This window comes from Podarcis vaucheri, assembly GCF_965113315.1.
Source record: "Podarcis vaucheri genome assembly, chromosome: 2".
NCBI lineage: Eukaryota > Metazoa > Chordata > Lepidosauria > Squamata > Lacertidae > Podarcis > Podarcis vaucheri.
Window position 1 is genome coordinate 78,582,082 of NC_138760.1, and position 23,487 is coordinate 78,605,568.

Sequence of the window (23,487 nt, forward strand, 5' to 3'; positions counted from 1 at the left end):
CTAGAGAAATAATAATAGCATCTGCACTAATGCAGCAAAGGAGGCATCTACAACATATGGCTAAAGGAGCCAGAATGTTTCTAGTTTAGGTGCACTATTTGAGCACTTGGAACAAATACTCTATTTGCAGAGGGTAGTAAGCCCCAACTTGAATGCTTGTGACTTCTAATATGAGAGAAGTTGGAAAGTGCTTCAGGCAAAACAGGTCCTTTCATAGCACTTTGCTCTTTTGGGGGGTGGGGGAAATTAGCCTGGGTAATTGGAAAACTACCTAACAGCCAGAAAGTACAGTTTCTTATTCTTCCTGTGTATCTGATGAAAGTAATCACTTGTTGAAATTCCCTAGCAGAGAAGGCCTTGAAAAATATTCTAGGTCACTGTGACCCTATCTCTGTTAGTAGAGGAGTGAGATGACTGAAGCAGAAATGTCAGTTTGCAGATTAATTGCTGTAAATTTGAAAGTGGAAATTTCCAGACTTCTGGTATTTAACTGATGACTTAATTACCCAATTCAGACATATATGTGTGACAGGGTTTTATTTTTTTTGGGGGGGGGGTGAGAGAGCTTAGATTTTAGATAGTAGTAGGAAAGGTCGTAGTGTTTTTGTTTCTTTTAGTAGGGTAGCAGAATAATGTCGTTCCCGCCCCCCCCCCAATTTATCTCTCTCCTGCCACATGTGGCTTTCAGAGCGCTTTGCAGACAAGTAATTAACCCCACTGCATTCAACAATATCCCAGAATGTTTGTGCTGTGGCTGAGAATAAAAATTAGTTTTGCAGATTGTTAAACATGTTTCCTACTGCTGAGTCAAAAAGGTGTAGTGCTGGCTAAAAACGATGAGGATAATGTTCTCTTCTGTTTCCCTGGTCCATATTGTGTATATATGATTAACACTTAGTAAGATCAGCTACCTGGTTTCTTCTTTTGGTTTGTGAGTGTTGTTATTTAGAGACACGTTCATAAAAGCTTATATAAGTGCTCTTTAGTGTTTATGTAATTCAGGCCTCTTTACTGTGTACAGCAGCGAGGCCAGAATAAGAGCTCGTGAGTATTTGGTGCCTTCGTTGGCTTGCATAATCTTGGAGTTAGAAGATAAATTGCCTGTCAGTGAGGTTGGCCTTTAGATGTTCCAGATTTTCTGAGTGTATGCTGCTGCTGCTGCTGCTGCTGCTGCTTCTGCTTTTTAAATGTGGGCTTCCTGCATTTTTTTGGTGTTGCCTCTTCCCCCACCATCTTACTTTAGCTATTATTTCCCCTTGGATTCATTCTTGGCTAAGTCTTGAAAAATGCGCATGCTGCTCTTCTGTGTAGGAATCAGAGTCGTAAAAAGTGGCATTAGCAGACAATGTCTCTGACAGTTGTGGAAGCAAGTGGAAGTCTGACAAGCGTGAGAATGAAAATGAGAAGACAGTAATTGGCAAAAAGGAAAGAAGTGACAGTGAGATGATAAGTGTAGGCAAAAGCAGTGTACAGTGGTACCTCGGTTAAGAACTTAATTCGTTCTGGAGGTCCGTTCTTAACCTGAAACTGTTCTTAACCTGAGTGTAATGGTTCTAGGGGTTGCTCGTGTGTAAATCGTGGCTGGGTTGCCTGAGTGAACCTTTCCTGTCCGGACAGCCACTCACCCGTGGCTGTCTCAATCGCTGGCAGAATCCGTCAGTGGGTGTTTCTTAAACTTCTTCCAGCAAAGAAGTTCTTTGACGCCCAGTCTCCTCCTACTCTCCCTGCGCGGAAGCCTTCTGTGCAAGGAGGGCGTAGGCAGCGGAGGACCCTTCCTCTCCCCGCTGGTCCCCGGCAAGGAGTCATGTGACCGCCTCTCTGATTCCCCCATCTGCCCCCCTTCTCCACTGGAGCTAAGCTGATTCCCTTCCCCAGAAGATGGGCTGCCTCTCCCAATCCCCGGACGCTCTCTGGGATCCCTCTGGAGCTTGCTCTCTCCCTCCGGCACTGATGGCAGTTCCCTGACACTGAGGTAGCACTTTAGCTAATGGGGCCTCCTGCTGCTGCCACCAAGCGATTTCTGTTCTCATCCTGAAGCAAAGTTCTTAACCCAAGGTACTATTTCTGGGTTAGTGGAGTCTGTAACCTGAAGCGCCTGTAACCCGAGGTACCACTGTACTCATTCTGAATTTGCTGTACGAGGGGTTGTTGAGGATGGTGCTCTGATTCCATGTACAGAGGAGTAATACATCTATCTGGGTCCTATTGCCTTCTATGATACTCAGAAAGAGTAGCTCTGTCAGTGCATTTGGACTTTGTAGGTGTGTCATCTTATGTAATCATTATGTAATTAGTTCTTTGTTAGGCCTTTGCAGAGTGGGAGGGACCTCAAGCTACTCAACTGCCAGAAGGCTTGAGACTGCTCTTTAATTAGCTGGCTTGATAAAAGCTTCAGAGGTTTTCAGACTTGGCACTTCTAGGGTCTGGCACAGGGACATCTCCCTTCTCATCCTTAGTGAGAGGTGAATTTGTCTGATTATTTTGTTTGTGCAGATAGAACCTAGAAGAGTCACACTTGCGTTGTTTTCACATCTTTGGTCAGTAGTGAATTGGGTTTCTCTTTTCTTCTTGTTTTTGCAAAGAATTTGTCACTGGAGCAATTCAAGTTCTCCTAATTTCTAGTCTGCATTTTGTTTAATACAGGGATTTTCATACATTTGCATATTGCAGGAGATGTTGTAGGAAATGCATTTTTCTCCTTCTGATAACCCCAACTTCTTCATTTAATGGGTTCTCAACAGTGAGGTGAGCAGCTTCTGGGGAAAGTTCCTTCTACTTTGTGCACACATTTTTATTTTTTGGTTGTGCAGGAGGTTAGAATGCCTTATCTCAGTTGGTGTAATACAGACAACAAAATACCTCTCTATTTGTGCTAATAAATATTCTAAATTCCCTGTTTGTGGCCTGATTCTTCTCACTGTGGAATCCCACACTTGATTGTCTTAAAATGCACGCCATGGTTGCCTCTGCCTTTGCCACTCCTCTTTTTCACTAATTCATATTGGGACACACGTCTGAGTCAGGAGTTGAGTTATTATTGATCCCTGCTTAAGACATAGTATGTTACTGCCCCTTATGTGTGTCCATCCAGTACCTTAGGTACTGTGACATGTAGGGGCTGCTGTTTTAAAATAGCTAATGGTATTATAGCCAAAGTGGACTGTGTGAACCATAGACAAAAAATCTGTTACACTCAGTGCTCTACCAGCCTAATTTTTTTTTGTTGGTATGGATGTGGACAGGTATGTTTTTCAAGTGAGATATTTAAAGCAGTACCGGAGGGTTAGAAAAGAAGTTGAAAACCTTTTGCAGTTTGATCTGTTGGCTGTGAAATTCGTCTCAGGGTGCCCCTGCCAACTGAAGTATGACAGGTGAATACCAGAGACCTTTTCAACAGCGTCCTGCCAGATATGGAATGACCTCCCCAGAGCATCTTTCCTAGTGCCTGCATAACAGACTTTTCAGCAGGACATGAAGCCCCTTAAAACAATTTCACAGGCATTTAAATATTTTTAAAGGCTTGGCTTTTTTCTTTAGCTCTCATATGTTTTGCTTTTTGCTGGATTTAGTTAGATTTGTACTGAGCCTGGCTTTATTCTGTTTATTGTTAGTGCAAGTTTTTATTTATTTTTAAATGGTTTTTAACTTTTCTTGTTAACCTCCCGGAGGGTGTGGTTCATTAGGTCTTATACAAGTGATGTAAATAAATAATAAACAAATTTTGAGTTGCAGAGGATTCTGAGACACACTCCAGAGCAGGGGTGGCAACCTCTGGTCCATCAGTCTAATTAGGCCAGGCATAGGTCACCGTTTGGCTGACAGTGCCATTTTCCCCAAACCACAACCATCCACCCCCACACCTGATGGAAGGGCAAGTAAGGATATGGCTACAAAGGAACCATTGGGGGCTTGAAGTGAGTTCCCAGTTGTTCCTTTGCAAGTGGCACTCACTGACAGCACTGACAGTGCTTTCATTGATAGAGTCTAGTGCATACCTGGAGTTCACCTGGCACTGTTGGCTTGACCAACCAAGGTGCTGGAGGAGGGGCTAGTATTACATGGTTTGGCCTATACAATAGGCTGTAGTAGTAAAATGTAGTATAATGTAGGCTGTGCCACTTTAAACTACAGTCAGCACTATGTTTAAATGTTCTTCAATATAAGAAACTCCTTAGAAGCACAAAACAACTCTCTCTCCTCTCAAGCTTGCATATAGCAGTGAGAGAAATGGCCCATTTCTTGCTGTTCTAGTTGCAAGGAGCTTTGTGTTATTTGTTCTGTTTACCTTGAGAAGCTATTTTTTTAAAAAAATTGATTTCCCTGTGCCTGCAATCTGAAGTAGCATTCTGTCATTTCATTCTTCTGGACGTCTGAACCAACCCTTACCCAGGACCTATTTTAAGGCATAAAGCTGAGATAAGTAGCTAAAGATGCACATATGCATCTGACATGTTGTATCTGATCCCCTGTCAGGTAGAGGTTACTTTTGCCCTAATAAGCATTCACCCCATAGAGGGAGAAATGATGGAAAAGCAGTATATTGGAAAGGACAAAATGATGGGAGATCTAAGTTGGAAAGTTTTGAAGTTTGTGTTTGTATAGTTGTGGCTGCCCACTGGTTAGGTTACTATCACAGAAGGCAATTGCTCCCTCATCCCACTCCAGGTGAACAGGAAATTGGTAGACCATGGGTAGCGGGGTTGCACAGAAGGGAAGAGATGTGCATGTGAGAAGTAGGTACTCGGGTTACAGACACTTCAGGTTACAGACCCCGCTAACCCAGAAATAGTACCTCGGATTAAGAACTTTGCTTCAGTATGAGAACAGAAATTGTGCAGCGGCAGCAGCAGGAGGCCCCATTAGCTAAAGTGGTACCTCAGGTTAAGAACAGTTTCAGGTTAAGAATGGCCCTCCAGAACGAATTCAGTTCTTAATCCAAGGTACCACTTTATAGCCTTTTGTATTTTATTGTTATTATTTTATCACGGTCGGGAGAAGGGATCAGAACTACCAAGACAAATATTCTACTGGGTCCCAGGGTTTTATCTATTTCTGATTTCTGAAAATACTCATTAAATAAAATATGTTAAGGGAATGTGTGATTCTTCAGCCCTTCAGAATTCTGCATGAAATATGGCTTTGTTTTTGACTCTGGGGAAGTCATTGGTTTAATGAGTCATCCTGCAGAATATGGTCATGTGTGCTGCTATTGCTGCTTCCTGTTGCCCTATTTTATCCAATCTTTTGATCTAGTTATATAATTGTGAATGAAAGGGAAAAGCCATGGGTGTAAAATCACTTTGTATAATATTACCATACTTTTTGACTTAATATTCCAGAGAAATGTTATTTAACATGGGTAGCAGAGTTCCAAGAACTCTTGAACTCTCTTCCCAGTACTGGGATTCCTTGGGGTAAATGAGTGCAATCTGTGGGCTTGTTTGTTGTGACATTTCTGTTGCCGCATGCTTCCCTAAAGGCGGTGTCTGTACTAGAAAATGTATCAAGTTCAAGGATTGACCTAGCTTTTGCTTCCTCTGTGTGTGTTTCTGTGTGTGTGTATGTGTGTGTGTGTGTGTGTGTGTGTGTGTGAGAGAGAGAGAGAGAGAGAGAGAGAGAGAGAGAAGAGAGGAGAGGTCAGGTTTGGTTCAGCTGCACTTGTTCCTTGTAGGAATGTAAAATTATAGAGCAAATAGGTGCTGTTTGCACTTAGATCATTTCATTTAAAATGCTTTGCCATGATATGAAGGAGTTCTGAGTCCTTAGGTACGATCTGAGAGTCCAAAGCAACCAGCTTTTTGGCCCATGAAACAGATTTTCGGCATGCAGTGAGCCCTTGACAAATGCAGCTCCACTTTGTCCTGCTATTTTAACACATGACAATTGTCCACATGTGACCATTCAAATGTAACATTTATGGAAGTGGAGCCGCTTCCGCATAGTTTAAGAGTGAGGAGCTTTTCTGTCCAGACCTTAGTCTCCCCAAACCCTGGCAGGCCCGAATTGTCAGGTGGGTGGTCAGTCACTTGATGTCATAGTGACACCTGCTCCTTAAACTCACAATCTTTTGTGTGCTGACTTCCACGCTGCTTGTTAAACCTCTGAAAATTGGAGTGTTAAAGAGTAATGCAAGGCTGCTTGGAAAGGGACTTTCAAGGGGCTGTTCTTTGAACCTCTGGTTCCATTCAGTGGAAACTGCTTCCTATTCCTAGAAGAAGCCTCTCCCCTATGGCCCATCAGCTGATGGATGGATGGGAGCAAACCTTGCACCAGCAAAGGAACAAATTGGGAGCTCACTTTAACCTCTAATTGTTCCTTTGAAGTCCCGCCCTATTTAGCACCTGACACATGATGTTGCGTGGCTTCCCAGAAATGGCTTAGCAGGTCATGCTTGACCCACAGACCAGAGGTTCCCCACTCCTAACATAGTTCAACTCCACACCATTCCAGCAGTATGTGTTTATAAAATAAAGAAAAAGGAAGAAAAAAACCTCAGCAGGCTGGATAGCATGGTTATTTAAGGGGTAACTGTGGCATAGTAATTGCGTCAGTTCCCATGTGTAGTGTGTGTGCATTTATATACATACAAACAACACACACACACATAGGTACATATGTATCATTTTGCTCAAGTGGCATTGGACCATGTGGAAGCTGTCAGAAATATCTAACCTATTGCCAGAACTCAATTTCTTTTGTGAGTGAGGGTGTCTACAAAATAAGTTTGGAAACTTGGGGTTTTCAGCAGCTTAAGGACTGATAAAGATCAAGAAGTTACTTGACTTCTTGGTTTGAATTAGCACATGTGGAAAGAAAGAAAGAAAGAGAGAGAGAGAGAGAGAAAGAAATAGTTGGTTTTGTACAACTTACTCTAACTTTCTTTGTTTCAGACCAGTCCCATGAAGCGGTGTTTGGCAGTGATCATCTTCAACATGGTGAAGATGGGGAATGGCAGCGCTCTACTTCAACTACCTCATCTCAGAGTGAACAGGCAGAGAAACTGTTGCAGAATCAGCACAAGAGCCTGGCCTCTGAGGACACCAAAAAGAAGAGGGCTCAGAAACCTTCTCACATGAGGAGGAACATAAGGTGAACAGCATTTTTTAAAAATGTGCACAGGATTTGAGTACCGTAATAATTAACAGATTGTCATCATCAGTGTTGTTTATTACTGTCCCTTGAACCCAATTTAGGATGGTGTGTTCAAGAGCTGTAGACATATGCTAAAATGAAAATGAAATGATACTACTGAAGGGGAAGATCGCAGGTTTGGTGGTTATTACAAGGAAAATATTGAAAGACAAATTTAGAAGGCATATAGATAAAGTGATCATTGATGATTGATTCCTTGAGAATGTTCTTGCAGAATCCCATGAAAGAGTGGCATAATCTGATGCTCTTTCCTTTGAACCAACAGCACTTTTGGAGCTTTAATTAGCATTACATGCTTTTAAAAATTATTTTGAGATTCTTTCCCCCCGGAAGGTGTGTTATCCACAGCAATATACGGTGGTACCTTGGTTCCCAAACTTAATCCTTTCCGGAAGTCTGTTCCAAAACCAAAGCGTTCTAAAACGAAGGTGTGCTTTTCCATAGAAAGTAATGCAAAAATAGATTAATCCATTCCAGACTTTTAAAAACAACCCCTAAAACAGCAATTTAACATGAATTTTACTATCTAATCATTGATCCATAAAATGAAAGCAATAAATAAGACAGTATTGTAGAGGATAAAAATTAAAATTATTATTTTTTCTTACATGCACTGATGATAGTCATTGTTTGGATAGGGGGGGCTTTTATCCATTTCTGCAGTCATACAATCAATCAATCAATCAGTAGCTGAACTGGGTTTCACACAGTCACAAAAACAAGTCACAAGCCACAGTCACAAGTCAGTCCCATAAAACAAAGAACAAGTCACTGTCAAAAAAACAAAAAAGCCACACAAACAAAAACGCAAAAAATAGCAAAAACAAAAGCTCCAAATATCCCCTCTGTGTTGCCTGGGTGCTTGGGACTCAACAGTCGACAGACTCAACAGGAAGCCTCTGATTAGCAGCGGGGGACTCAGTTTACAAACGGAACACACTCAACAGGAAGCGGAACATGTTCAGCTTCCAAGGCAAAGTTCACAAACCAGAACACCTACTTCCAGGTTTACAGTGTTCTGTTTCCAAGTTGTTCATAAACTAAGCTGTTCTAAAACCAAGTACCAATGTAATAATCTTGATAGTAGGGAGCATTAGGACTGTGGCCTATATCTGGTAACACCAAAATTTCCCTCTGCCTTTTCTTCTGGAATGACAAGCTCATGGATGAGTTACCAGGCCAACAAAAGTTTGTAGCTATATAGACCAGTTACACCACATAGGTCCTAAGCTACTTCTCTCTGTTTTAGATAACTTTATTTATAGCAAAGGGATCTCCCCCCTCCCCATTTAGCAGTGTGCCCCCTGTGAAGCCATGCCATACTTCAAATGTCAAACCACTTGGGGTATTTATATTAGCCTTTTATTTTTAAAACAAAATGTTTTCTACCTCTTTGCAACTTGAAGACATGTGAATGTGACCCATTTCCTGTATATGCTAACTTGCATGCATATTTTTCTTCAAGCCGCTGTAGTACAGCACATACTTACCAGCAACTTATTTTCCCCAACCTTTCAATTAAAACTTTGAGAATCAGATATATTAATCTCTTCAGTGCCATCCCCTTCTTAGTATAAAATTAAACACTTGCCCTGCAGCTGTAAGTGAATTGTCTCTATTGAAATAGAGACACCTGTGGTGTTCTTGGGCCTTCCTGTAACTTTCCTTCTGAAAAAGTTGTGCACCAGTTGTTGTTTTGAATTCCAGTTGGCAAAACGAAGCTAACAGAAGCTGCATAGAGAAACTTTGTTTTGGAGTAATATGTTCTCTGTTTGTGCATTCAGGAAGCTACTGCGGGAGGACCAGTTGGAAGCTGTGACAAAAGCAGCCCAGCAGGAGGAGTTGGAAAGAAGGAAGCGACTTGAGCAGCAAAGGAAGGAGTATCAAGCCAGCATCCCCACAGTACCCTTAGAGTTTCTCCCAGGTAAACCGTGATGAGGGTGACCACTTCTGAACCAAAAACCTACCTGAAGACAAGTACTAACTTCAGTCCTCCCCACAGGCTAAACTTGCTGCACCATTCATCATTCCAAAGAAGGCTTAGATAAACTCTTGCATTTATACCTCACCTTCCTTCCAAGGCAATTACAGTGTGGCATACATGGTTTCTACCCCCTCCCTTTATCCTCACTCTGTGAACATAGGCTTGGCTGGCCCTCGGACACTGATTGTGCTTGATGGCTGAATTTGATAGGTTGCCTTAGTCCCAGGGTGGTGCTGTGGTCTAAACCACTGAGCCTCTTTGCCTTGCCGATCGGAAGGTCAGCAGTTTGAATCCCCGCAACGGGGTGAGCTCCCGCTCTCCATCCCAGTTTCTGCCAACCTAGCAGTTTGAAAGCATGCTAGTGCAAGTAGATAAATAGGTACTGCTGTAGCAGGAAGGTAAACTGCATTTCTGTGCTCTCTGGCTTCCTCACGGTGTTCCGTTGTGCCAGAAGCAGTTTCGTCATGCTGGCCACGTGACCCGGAAAGCTGTCTGTGGACCAATGCTGGCTCCCTCAGCCTTGACCCCATAGTCAAATTTGACTGGACTTAACCGTCCAGGGGTCCTTTATCTTTTTACTTTGATATTTTAACCCCTGCACAAGTACTGTGGGAATGGTTGCAGTACATCATTCCTTGTGGTTTCTTAGCGTGGTTGTATACCTGTCAAATGTTATACAACTATTTTTCATGTTAAGTAAGGCTTACTGTTAATAAAAGATGGGCTCATTACCATCATCTTTAATGTAAGTGAATTTGTAATCTCTGTGGTCAAAGTAATGACCTGTGGTACCATCTAATGCAGAGCTATTCAGAGTGAGTTCAGGTTATGCTGAGAAGGAAAGAGCGGTAAAGTAATTAATATTCCTTTTTTGTTTACTACTTCTTAAGATTTTAGCAGTTGAAAGATAAGAGGCTTTTTATGCAATTCCCTGTTCTTGTTCTTAAATAACGGCTTAATGTTGTTTTTAAGGCCACAGTACCTTGCACACTTACCTGGGAGTAAGAATATTTTGAGTAGAATATTTTGAGTAATCATACTTAGGATTTTACCTTTTAAAAAGGGTTTTCTGGAATTGCAGAAAAACATTTTATTCAGTCTTTTTTTTTAACAACAATATTAAGTGATATACCTATAAGTTAAACAAAGGAGTGTTAATTTCAGAACAAATTTGTATATCAGATCTAATTTGGGTAAGCAAAAACAAACAAACAGTTAAGTCAGTAGTGTTTAGGTAAGTAAATGACGTGGGTGTTTTTTGTTTCATTTCCTCACTCTGGGTTGTTTAGCATTATTTATTATTGTTTACTGTTTTGGTTTAGAGGAGATTGCTTTAAGAACTGCGGAGGTTGCTCAGCTTTCCCCTCAAGTATTATCTGAAGATGTCATCTGCTTAGACAGCACCAGCAGTGGCAGTGAGGATGACTCCAAAGGAAGACTCCATAGCATTAAAGATGGTAAGAACAGATAGTAATCACTTGATGTTCTCTCACTGTGCCCTACAACAGTTTCGTATCCCCTGTCTCCATGCAGCCACAGCCCCACCTCTAATGCTGTTCCAGAGAGTCTCCCAGCCCTCTAAAAAGCTGGGTGTGTGTGTGTGTGAGGACACTGAGAAGGGGGAATTGGTGAATATCCCTCATCCCCTCCAGCAGAGCTCTCTGTAAATAGAGTGCCACCCATGGGTAGTTTGAATCCAGTCTAGTTTATAGATGACTATATTTAATATATTATAGAGTTGATAGTTGCATAATGTATGTAGGTTTATATTTATTTGCATAAGCAACTAATCATTGCAATTTGTGTACAAAAATGCAAACATGAACACAATTTAACAGGTAAAATTTCCATAGTAAATTTAAAAGCACCAGCCATTGCAATTTGTTTATAAAGTACAAATATATATAAACACAAATGGAACAGGTAAGATTTCTAAACCATATTAAAGATTATACAATTGAAAACTCTGCGTAGTTGTGGCACCTATCTTAATGTCATTTGATAGAAATTTTTCTGTCACTAGCTTACCTTGATTTGCAAGGAAAAATCAGCTGAATCTCAACTGAATGGCCCAGTTGAGATAATAGTGCTGGGGTAATTAATTCTTTACCTATGTCTCTGTACAAAGAGCAAAATAATAGTACATGGGCCACTGTTTCTGTATTACCATCACCACATGGACATGCAGTTATGGAAGGGAGTTCTCTTAAAGCAACCATCGGATACTGCTGAAAGAAGCACATTTAGTCATGTACTCAAGAAAGGTCTATATCAGGCTTCCTCAAGCTCGGCCCTCCAGATGTTTTTGGCCTACAACTCCCATGATCCCTAGCAGGACCAGTGGTCAGGGATGATGGGAATTGTAGTCTCAAAACATCTGGAGGGCCAAGGTTGAAGCCTGGTCTATATTTTAGAATCACTAGATCCTGTAGATAAACCACCATTGTATGGGAAGCTAGTTGAAAAACAGTCATACCAGGGACATAGTTTTCTCACTGAAGGCAAATTGTTCCATTCAGTATCAAACTGGCATTGCCTCAATAGGTCTTTTGCTTTTTTGAAACCTAAACTTGGTTGTTGTGAATAACCAAGAAAGCATAACCTTAAATTGATGTCTTTCATCAAACTGCTTTTGTGTGAATCAAGTGGGAAGCAATCCAGTAGGGGTGAAATTAAACAAGAGCCAAAAGTCAAAGATTCTGATCCAGGCCTGTGTGGCAGTAGAGAGGAGACCAACTTCAAATTGCACAGCATCACAATATATCAATGAATAGATTGACTTGTAGATGGATATCTATTTCTGATTTTTGCATCTGTAAAATCACTGACATGAAAATTACACTTTGTCTTTTACTTGATCTCTCCACGTACTCTGCAATTATTTCATGAAAGCAGTGCTCATGTGTCTTCATTTTCTTTCTTTTTTCTCATTTCTCTCACTCTCTAGTTGAAAGTAGAGCAAAATGAAAGAATTGCAAGATAGTTTAATATTCAGTTATTGGGTATGCCTGCACTAAGTTTGTTAGCATGATTAGTTACATTTTTTTAACCTTCATAATTTATTACTTTGCTTAGTTTTCTATTCTAGAGAGAAGAGGAAATGAAGGCACAGGAATAGATAGTTCAATATGAACATTACAAATGAGATAAAAATACGGTGGAGGTGCTAATCTCCCACGTCTGGTTGTCTTACAGAAGTGATAGAATTAAGTTCAGGAGAAGATGAATCCCTTCAGATTGTAGACAGCAGTGACTCTGGCAATGAAGGGGATGAAGATGCTTCTGAAGAGAGCAGTGGCGCTCACGTGAACGATGCTCTAAACCAGTTAGATGCTTCAGGACAAGTAATTGTCAACATCAACCACCCACCAAATGAAGAAGACATTTACCTGGCTCCTCAACTTGCACGAGCTGTAAAACCACACCAGGTACTGGAGATCTTCAGTCTGGTCATTAAAAGGACTTCAGCAACTTTCTTTTCAGAAGCTGTACTTTGGTGTAACATGCCCTGATGTGACGAAATGCATATACAGCCTAGCAGTTTGTTGCATTCCCACCCATAATCTCTTTGACATTGTTTGTTACTCTTTCTAGATTGGTGGTATCCGCTTCCTGTATGATAATCTGGTGGAATCCTTGGAAAGATTTAAAACCAGCAGTGGGTTTGGCTGTATCTTGGCTCATAGCATGGGACTGGGCAAGACCCTCCAGGTCATCTCTTTTTTGGATGTACTTTTCCGGCACATTGAGGCGAAGACTGTCTTGGCCATTGTACCCGTAAGTAGACTGGGCAGAAGACTGTGTTGGTTCTGTTTGTGTGGGTGTTGGAGGGAAGAGGAAGGGCCTTTCAAAACTGAGAGCAAGCTCTGATGTCTCTTGGCTTCCATTTCCCACCACTTAATTATACCCATTTTAGGATTACATAGAGAGGCTCTGTTCTTGCACTGAGGAGCAGATGCAGGAGGTACTATGTGGTCTTCCTTAGCTGTCTCCTCCCCCTTTACCGCCACAACTCTCTCTCTCTCTCTCTCTCTCTCTCTCTCTCTCTCTCTCTCTCTCTTTCTCTCTCTCTCTCTCTCTCTCTCTCTCTCTCTCTCTCTCACACACACACACACACACACACACTCTTACTTGAGAAGACTTGTATTTGTTACATCCTTTAAAAACCAGTTGAGTGTTACATGTGAATAAATACTTGCATGAACTTGAACCTGAAAAGCTGGTTTTGTCCTTGAATGCTCAGTGTTCTGTGGTCTTAGCTTCAGAATCCTTACTGGTGTGTCTCATACTTCCCATCACCCTCTTTCCTTACAGGTAAACACTCTTCAAAACTGGCTAGCAGAGTTCAACATGTGGCTTCCAGCGCCAGAAGCCCTCCCTGCTGACTATGATCCAAAAGAGATTCAGCCTCGTACCTTCAAAGTCCATATCTTGAATGATGAACACAAGTAAGTGCAATTAATACCCTTACACAGGTGTTGTGTAGAGCTGTTGCTGCTGTTTATACCCTGCCTTTTGACCCTTGAAGGTCCTCAAAGCAGCTTGTATAAGTGAACAAAACTGCTTAAATAAACCTTCGTATGCAAAATGGCTGATAAAAATTAATGTAACAGTAAATATAACAGGTAAAATCAGAAAAGCACCTTTCATTAAACTATCACCATAGGGCTTATAGGCACATTATTTTAGTTACCGTAATGTATATTTCACTTGATTGTAGTAAAACCTCTAAGCAGCTTACAAGGAAATTTTTAATTATCAATAGCAAAGCTAAAAATAAGTAATTAAAGCCATTTAAAAGATGATGAAATTTAATATTGGACTAAAAAGCAATTAAAACACATCAACACCTGTGTGTTCAGATAGGCATTTCTAAACAAAATGTTTTAAGCAGGCACTGAAAAGAGTACAGTGAAGGTGCCTGTCTGAAGTCAATAGACAGGAAGTTACAAAATGTAGGTGCCACACATTACAGGGGACCCTCTGGATACGTAACTTTCAGGTTATGAATGCAGCAAACCTGGAAGTGTATTCTTCCGGGTTTCGCCACGCTCGTATTGGTACGTTTTATTTTGTTTTTCTCTACAGGACCACAGCAGCTCGTGCCAAAGTGGTAACTGATTGGGTGACTGATGGTGGCGTGTTGCTGATGGGTTATGAGATGTATCGTCTCCTTTCATTGAAGAAATCCTTTGCCACAGGCAGAAGGAAAAAAAGCAAAAAGCAGACTGGCCCTGTCATTATAGATTTGGATGAAGAGGATCGTCAGCAGGAGCTTTTAAAAGGTTCAGAGGCTTTTGTCTTTTAAAACTCTTATTTTTGCTTCCATTTTAAGAGATGCAATCCTTAGATAGTTATTTTTACTAATATGTGGACACAGGAAAATTATTAACCAAAAATTGTTTAGAAACAGAGGCCCTATTATATTTATCTCTAACATGGATTGAATGGGCATGTGTTCTGTGAAGTCTCACTGGAAATTTTAAACAAGAGCCGTGGTAATCATCGCCTAAGCCACTGAAGAAGGTTTCAGTGTCCTTCTGTCACCAGTGTCCTCGGTCAGATTGGAATGGCTATCACTACAATCCATTCATGTTTTCTGACCTATACATTTTCCTTTGCTGGATTTTTCACTTCTTTTTTTTTGGCATTAAATCAAGAATTGTGAACAACAGCTTCCTGTGTTGCTTTTTTTCATTCAGGAATCGAGAAAGCTTTGTCCCGCCCTGGGCCAGATGTGGTCATCTGTGATGAGGGACATCGGATAAAGAATTGCCATGCTAGCACCTCTCAGGCCTTGAAGAGCATCCGATCTCGGCGACGGGTGGTACTCACTGGCTACCCTCTGCAGAACAACCTAATTGAGTATTGGTGTATGGTGGACTTTGTCCGTCCTGACTTTCTTGGTACCCGGCAGGAGTTCAGTAACATGTTTGAGCGCCCCATCCTGAATGGACAGTGTATCGATAGCACCCCTCAGGATGTTCGCCTCATGAGGTATCGCAGTCACGTCCTGCACAGCCTGCTGGAGGGCTTTGTACAAAGGTGAGGCCACATCAGATTGCCAGCACCTTAGGCCCCCCCCCCAACAATTCTTTTGAACTTTGTGCTGAGCCACATTGCTGAGTACTGCAAGTCAGTTCAGTAAATTGGACTTTTGGATCTGAAAACAGAAACCTATCATGATCAGCTAAAGAGTTTAGGGAAGCTTTTAATGTTTAATAGATTATTGTATTTTAATATTCTGTTGGAAGCTGCCCAGATGGGCAGGGTAGAAATTATTATTATTATTATTATTATTATTATTATTATTATTATTATGTGTGCTGGGTCAGAACCTACCATCATCAGAGAAATGATGCTATGTCAGAGTTAGAAACGAATTATTTTGAAGGTTGACCATTGTTTCTTGAGTTGGTATTTTGTCAAATTGTTGAATTTCATTTGTGAGTTGAGACATGATTCTTGCGGTTTCCACTTTTAAGTTTTATGTAATAAGGTGCAATGTGCCACACAGGGAATGCTGCTCCAGCAATCTCATTTTGATGTACTTGCTATTAAATCTAGGTGCAATGTTGTGAATAGCAGCCTGCTTGTGTAACACTTTCCATCCAAGCCTATGAACGTAATTTACAAAGTTGCAAGTTCAGTTTGAGTTGTATATTACTATAGATTAAATATTTACTCAAATTTCCAATTGGGAAGTTATACTTCCTTGGTAACAAACCCAGAGGCACGGCTCAAATCTTGCAGTGGCCTAAGAAAAACAATAGTCCACTTCCATCAATGAGCTTAAACAACAAAGCATCTTGTGGTTCCCTAGAGAAGTACAAATTTATTATGGCATAAGCTTTTATGGCTTACAGTCTATTGCATCCGATGCAGTTGTAGTCCACGAATGCTCATTTCAGGGGGGGGCCTAACCCTTTTTGAGCAGAGGATTGACCCATGCTGCATGTCAAAATGGATGTGACCAAAGAGTAAAAGTGGCAATGGTGAATAATAATAAAGATTTTTTTAAAAAATAACATTTTTGTTTGTGAGGGTGTGTGTCAACACCCCTTTTTTGCATTATAGAATCACAGCAGGGAACCTGCTGGAATGTTCAGCATTTGTTTAAAATTAGAAATTGTGGTGGGAGCTTGAAGGGACACAAATGATCCTTTTGGCAGCAGGACATCACAACAGGGGACCTATGGGAGCAATCATAATTATAATATAATATAATATAAACACATTTTAAAGTAATTCTTATTTTTTAAAAAGTGGAGGGGACTTCTGGCATCATGACATCGCAGTAAGAAATACATAGGAACAGGCAATATTTTTTTAAAAGCTAACTGAAACATTTTCTTAAAATGACAAATTTGGGAGGGCACTTAGGGCCACAAAGAAGCTTTTTTGGGAGGAGGGGGGCAGGTACAGTGCCTAGGCTAGGAACCCCTAGCTTCTACCCTGATGAATTTTGAAGTCTCTGTGATGCCACAGGACTCTAAATAACCTAAGCAAGGCCCTGCTGGATCAGGCCAGTGGCCCATCTAGTCCAGCACCCTGTTCTCACCAGACACCTGTGGGAAACCAGCGAGCAGAACCTGAGCGCAACAGGGCTTTCTCCGCTTGCGATTCCCATGGGTGACCCACCTGGAAATCACAAGTATGTTTCTCATGCTTGAGATCCTGTCATTATCGTTAATAAATCACACACAGAGTTAGGTGACCTGTGCTTTCCCTCCTCAGTAGCATAACAGGAAAGTCACCTTTTGTCCTTAGGTTCCCTGCAGAGATTCCAGACGGAGCCCTCCCTCTCCTGACCTCCTTTTTCTTGGCTGATTTTGTAGGCGAGGGCACAATGTCCTGAAAGTTCAGCTTCCCTACAAGGAAGAGCATGTCATCTTAGTGCGTTTGTCAAAGATCCAGCGGGCTCTGTACACGGAGTTCATGAACCGGTTTCGTGATGCAGGCAACAGTGGCTGGCTGGGACTGAATCCACTCAAGGCTTTCTGTGTCTGTTGTAAGGTATGTCTATAGAGGAAAGAGACGGATGGCTTGTGTGGAGTCCATGGAAAGGGCAGGAATTCCATACAGATGTATTGGAGTTCTAAAGCATTGTGGTGATACTGAATAGCACAACTGTCCTCTCTTAAGACCAAGCTCCCACTGGGAAGTACGGAACATTTCCTGAGTGAGAATGATTTGTGTTACGGTGGTTTGGCTTGAAGTATCTTGATTATAGTTCTTTGTCTGACCACAGACTAATTAGTAGCATGAGAAGATGTTGGACACACTTCCTTTCGAGAAGCTCAGTGGTCAGGCATCTTGCTTTGCAAGCAGAAGATCCCGGGCTGCAATTTCAACGTACTTTTCATGGAATTGCTGTTTTCCATTCTCAGCCCCTTGATTAGAGCAACATATGGCTAGAAATAAATTAAATAGTCACCACCCAGACATTAATAAATGGAATTTCTGAAGTATTTTAGGCTAAATAGTTGCAAAGTAACCTGCCATCTCCTTTCAGATCTGGAATCACCCTGACGTGCTATATGAAGCATTACAAAAAGAGAATTTGGCCAATGAGCAGGACCTGGATGTGGATGACCTTGGCACGGCCGGTACCAATTCACGCTGCCAGTCACAGGGAATGAAAGTCAAAATGGAGAACAATGCTTTGGCATCACCAATTGGGGAAGCGACCAACAGCAAATACATTCAGGGCATTGGCTTCAATCCCTTTCAGGAAAGAGCCAATCAGGTTGTAACGTATGAGTGGGTGAGTACTAGCATCAAAACTTCCAACGTGACTGGTTCCTTCCTCCCTTTCCCTCAAGCATAAAGAAGGATTCTTAGGTTGGGACAGGCTTTTTTAGGATACTGCGCACTGTTTGGTTCTGGTAATTTTGCCAATGTTTCCTGGAATAATTGGCCAATGTGCTGCTTCTCAAATGCTTAATTCAATTCAATATGTACTTGGATCTGAAATCATACATAACAGTATACATACATCTGTCTGTCCCTGCCGTCAGTCACCACTTTAGTTGGGGTGTATCTCATGCTAATAATCCCCAGGTATGAAAGACAGGGTGGATATTAAATTATCTGTCAAGGGATCAATTATTATGTTTTGCCTCTTTTCGAATGACTTGTGACATGTTGTGTGAAAGATTTGTTTCTGAATAAAAAGTATGTTTTTCACATGTCCTTTACACCCATTACCTTGATTTGTGATCATGTTTAGGAAGTTATGGAGTATTAAGTAGTGAATTGGTGAACTGGGATACAGCAGCAAACTCTGTTCATGATGGTACTGTATGTTCCCGTTTTACCCACAGGCGAAAGACATCCTTTGTGATTACCAGACAGGAGTTCTGCAAAATTCACCTAAGATGGTGTTGCTGTTTCATCTTGTGGACGAGAGTGTGAAACTTGGAGACAAATTATTAGTCTTCAGGTACGGGGCAATTACAGTACTTTAGATCTTGTTCCTGCCCTAGAGTCCTGCTAAATGTGACTAAATACTATTGACTCCAACCCAGCTGTTTATAAAAAACAGACCTTAAAGCAGGTTTCTCAGTAATCCTGGGCAACAAAGTCCACTGCAGAACACAATTAGCTCTCTGTGTATGTTTTCTTCACAATTTCATGGTGGCCAGTGAAGAATGCTTGGAAATTACAGCGCCCTGGCCATTCCAGGGCCTAGGAAAGTCACCACATTACTGCTGTCCTTTAAAGAGCTATGCTGGTTGTCACTTGGTTTTCAGGCATAATTCGATGTGCTGATGTTAACATTTACATCCCTAAATCACCTATGCCTAGTTATTTGTTAGGAACACCATTCTCATATGTCCCTCCCAGTGTTCCCAGGAGGCCCTATTGCAAAAGCTCTCTGAAGTATAATGGGCCTTCTCGGTTGTGGCATCCCATCCATCCCATCCTTTATCCAGGGATTCCTGCTTTTTTAATGTTTTTCATAAAATGATGAAGCTTCTCTTCTGAAGTTCAACCAGCTTGTTAGATTTCAGGTATTAAGATTTAGATTCAAGTATGTTTTGGTTGTTCTGCAGGATAATTGTAATACTGATTTTATTGTTAGCTGGCTTTGACCAAAAAGAGAAGTATTTAATGTAAATCTGCAAATACACTGGGTTGGGTCCAGGCTCAGTTATTCCTAGAGATGACTCCCTTGAACTTGTTAGCCAACTAGGGCTGCAGTCCTAACCCCACTTGCCCTTGGAATAAGTCCCTGCAGTATTCAGCAGAACTTATTTCTGAGTAGACTTTGTTAGGATTGTGCTGAAAATCTGAATCCATCCATTGTTTGTTCTGTCCTCAATTGATAGCATAACATTTTCTATTTTCATCATTCTTTCAAATATATCTAAAAAATAAAGAGCCTTGGATTCCTGCCTGTGCCTCATGCATGTGTTGCAGATGAGAAGTGTGTTAAATTATGTGAAATAGAACATTGTGTACTGTAAGGTGCCAGTGCAGACTAGCTTTTGCACTTGTAAATAGGATGCCCTTTTTTTCTATTCAAATTATACTGTGGATTTTTTAAAATCTTTCATTTGCCCTTCTGAGTGGAGTTCTTTGTCTCTTGCAGCCAAAGCCTTTCCACGTTGTCTGTCATTGAGGATTTCTTGGCAAAGAGACCAGTGCCTTCTATCCCAGGCTTGGAATCACAAGGAATCCATAATTGGGTCCGAAATGTGAATTATTATCGTAAGTACAGCGTGTCCTTCCATCATCTGGAGTACTAATTGTTTACAGCTGGGCTGATCTTCCTGAAAATGTATCCATTTTCTCTAGTTTGTCTGCAACCTTTTCTGTTGTTTCCCATGGAGATGTGCATGGATCCACCTTCATTTTCAGACGAACTGCTTTCAGGCGTTTGTTTGGTTTTGGATAGAAGTAGTTTATTTTGATGCTTGAGCACTTTCCCCCTCCTATGTCAATGTCACATGGATATTATCAAACAAGCAAAACTTTACAATTGCCCACAATTGTTTTATTTTAATGGATGTTGTGGGATTTTTATTTTTATTTAAAAACACACATTTTGTATGCATTTTCCACTGGGTAGGTCTGGATGGTAGTACTTCAGCCTCCGAGAGGGAGCGGCTGATAAACCAGTTCAACGACCCCAGCAACACTTCGGTTTCACTCTTCCTTCTTTCCACACGGTAAGTTGTCCACCTGATACAAACAGCAAATTGGGGTGGAGTAGGGCATGCGATTGACTGTGGCGTCTAATGAGGCATTTGCCACCAAGAATCCTTGGCATTTGATCCAGTTGAAAAGATGGCCTTAAGACCTTTTAGAAACCTGTGGAGGTCTGCACTAATCATTCCATAGTTATCTTCAGAAGTTATTGCTAACATCCGATTAAAATTTTATACCAGGGTTTTGAGCAAAAGCAACAGCCCCCACATAAGATATGATTCCCAGGCAGAATATTGTGTGTGTGACCTCCTTCTCTGCAAGGGGACATTTACCAGCAGCAGCTCTGCAGGGAGTATCCTGGATGACTTACGTTTGATAGTTTGATCAGGATATTTATTAATGATTTTTGCATCATTGTAACTTGTAAGCAGCATGAGAAATACTTGCATCCTGAATAGGAAAAATATATATTTAGGAGACCACTGTAAGCAGATGAAAACATTAGCAGGGTTTAAATAACACCTGTAATGTAAACAAGTACTATGGACATTATGAACAGATTTAAAATATGAGATATGAAACAATATGTAGTTGAAAATGTTGACAATAAGACCCAAGGAGGGGATGGGGGGAAGTCTAGAGATTCAGAGAAATCCCTCAATGTTGATATTTATTTGGTATTGTTATAACCCTACACTTGTAAAATCAAATAAAAATTATTTTCAAAAAGAAGAAAAAAGATTTGCATCCTGAAATGCAGGATATAAATGATGGTAACAAATAAATAAATATTTTATATATTTTTAGAGCTGGATGTTTGGGTGTGAATCTGATCGGTGCAAACAGGGTGATAGTATTTGATGCCTCCTGGAATCCATGCCATGATGCCCAGGCAGTATGTCGGGTGTATCGTTATGGGCAGAAGAAGCCTTGCCACATCTATCGATTAGTTTCCGATTACACCCTGGAGAAGAAAATATACGACCGCCAGATCTCCAAACAAGGGATGTCAGGTGGGTCAAATCTTCACATGTCTCCACCAAATCACCCCTGTCTTTTAGCCTCTGAAATGGGTTCTCGCTTGCTTCCTGGTTTTCTTCTTTCTTCTTGTGTTTGCAAATGCCTGCCCTTACGTATGTCACCCCTCAAGGAATGTTATTGGAGCTGCAGTTCTTCCTCATTTTGGATCTATGTATGTTTTATTTATGGGACGCGGGTGGCGCTGTGGGTTAAACCACAGAGCCTAGGGCTTGCCAATCAGAAGCTTGGCAGTTCAAATCCCCGTGATGGGCTGAGCTCCCGTTGCTCGGTCCCTGCTCCTGCCAACCTAGCAGTTTGAAAGCATGTCAAAGTGCAAGTAGATAAATAGGTACCGCTCTGGCGGGAAGGTAAACGGCGTTTCTGTGCGCTGCTCTGGTTCGCCAGATGCAGCTTAGTCATGCTGGCCACATGACCCGGAAGCTGTACGCCGGCTCCCTCAGCCAATAAAGCGAGATGAGTGCCTCAACCCCAGAGTCGTCCACAACTGGACCTAATGGTGGGGGGTCCCTTTACCTTCTTTATGTTTTATTTAGATCGTGTTGTGGATGACTTGAATCCGGTGTTGAACTTTACCCGGAGAGAGGTGGAGAACTTGCTACACTTTGTGGAAGAGGAACCCGAAGCTGTCCAGCATTCATTCAGCCCAAACAAAATCATGGAATCTGTCTTGCAGCTGGCCTGTCTCAAGTACCCTCACCTCATCACCAAGGTTAGGAGGGAAAGGGGAAACCCACTATTTCCCTAATCTTTATTTTGCAACCCTGACCCATCTGCTTGTCAATAACTTCAAGGTGTCAAAGCCACAGGGTTCTCATCTTGAGAAATCCTGCTGTTAATGTAATCTTGTTCCCATGGAACACTAAGCCAAACTATGGCATAGCACAAATAAATCCAATTGCAGGTTCCTGGAGAGGAGATAGTAGCTGCTTTGCTCCTTCCTGGTTATTTTGCTGCTGTGTTGTGCTGATATAAGTCATGGGTTGGCTTAGTGTGTAATCTGAACTTGGCCTTGAGGTTTAGCTCTCTCCAGGCAAACAGCAAGCTATAACTGAGGCATCTCCTGTGTTTCCTGCAGATAACTTGAACCTCTTTTTCCTTGCTATAACAAGGACTTGGTCCTTTTAAATAACCAGCACCTGACGATCAGAGGCAGCATTTCACAATAATGCACACTCTGAGGAGACAAGCTGTGCCAAGCCTTAATTTACTATACAGAGGTACCTCCGGTTGCAGATGGGATCTGTTCTGGAGGTCCGGTCGGATCCTGAGGTTTCCGCAACCTGAGCACCACTTCTGCACATGTGCACATGGCAAAACGCAATCAAATACTTCCGGGTTTGCCGCTTTCGCATCCTGAAGTTTACATAACCAGAGGGTGCTACTGTAATTTGAAGTACTGGTACATGATTTTAGCTGCTAGGCTAGCACTACATGCTCATAACATACTTCTCCTGTGGTGTTACAGCTCATAATTTATCTGGAGAGAGCAAAACACCAAGCACGGGTTTGGATGATGTGCTAAGCCAAACCACGTAGAGCAGCAGCAGAATCACCAGAGGAAGAGCAAAGCAGTCTTTCCAGGACCCAACCAAATACTCCTAGCCTTTGCAGGGAGGGTAAAATACCAGTTATATAAATTAAAGCCTATTGGCTCCCAGTTTTTTCATACAAAGATGGATAGGTTACGAAAGGGACACGGGTGGCACTGTGGTCTAAACCACTGAGCCTTGGGCTTGCCGATCAGAAGGTCAGCGGTTCGAATCCCCGCGAAGGGGAAGCTCCCTTTGCTCGGTCCCTGCTCCTGCCAACCTAGCAGTTGAAAGCATGTCAAAGTGCAAGTAGATAAATAGGTACCGCTCTGGCGGGAAGGTAAATGGCGTTTACGTGTGCTGCTCTGGTTTCACCAGAAGCAGCTTAGTCATGCTGGCCACAATGACCTGGAAAAACTGTCTGCAGACAAATGCCGGCTCCCTTGGCCTGTAAAGTGAAATGAGCGCCGCAACCCCAGAGTCGTTCGTGACTGGACTTAACTGTCAGGGGTCCTTTACCTTTACCTTTTGGATAGGTTACTGGTATCCTATAACAGGAGGGTAAGATAGCTGCCATTCTTTCACCTTGTGTTTTTGTGGTACTTTTGGTAAAAAAAAAGTTCT

The 23,487-nt window shown here is 41.7% G+C and overlaps 1 protein-coding gene across 7 annotated transcripts in view; it reads left to right on the forward strand.

Annotated features, from left to right (window-relative positions):
- Positions 1-23,487, forward strand: part of RAD54L2 (RAD54 like 2) — a 79,063-nt gene that overhangs the window by 44,957 nt on the left and 10,619 nt on the right. For all 7 annotated transcript variants that reach the window (XM_082214474.1, XM_082214473.1, XM_082214478.1 and 4 more), the window contains exons 3-17: positions 6,891-7,089; positions 8,937-9,076; positions 10,459-10,593; positions 12,332-12,564; positions 12,731-12,913; positions 13,451-13,584; positions 14,225-14,421; positions 14,839-15,181; positions 16,975-17,152; positions 17,652-17,903; positions 18,463-18,581; positions 19,734-19,852; positions 20,214-20,313; positions 21,101-21,306; positions 21,868-22,043. In XM_082214474.1, the coding sequence (XP_082070600.1) occupies positions 6,891-7,089; positions 8,937-9,076; positions 10,459-10,593; positions 12,332-12,564; positions 12,731-12,913; positions 13,451-13,584; positions 14,225-14,421; positions 14,839-15,181; positions 16,975-17,152; positions 17,652-17,903; positions 18,463-18,581; positions 19,734-19,852; positions 20,214-20,313; positions 21,101-21,306; positions 21,868-22,043 (2,714 nt within the window). The remainder of the gene's footprint in view (positions 1-6,890; positions 7,090-8,936; positions 9,077-10,458; positions 10,594-12,331; positions 12,565-12,730; positions 12,914-13,450; positions 13,585-14,224; positions 14,422-14,838; positions 15,182-16,974; positions 17,153-17,651; positions 17,904-18,462; positions 18,582-19,733; positions 19,853-20,213; positions 20,314-21,100; positions 21,307-21,867; positions 22,044-23,487) is intronic.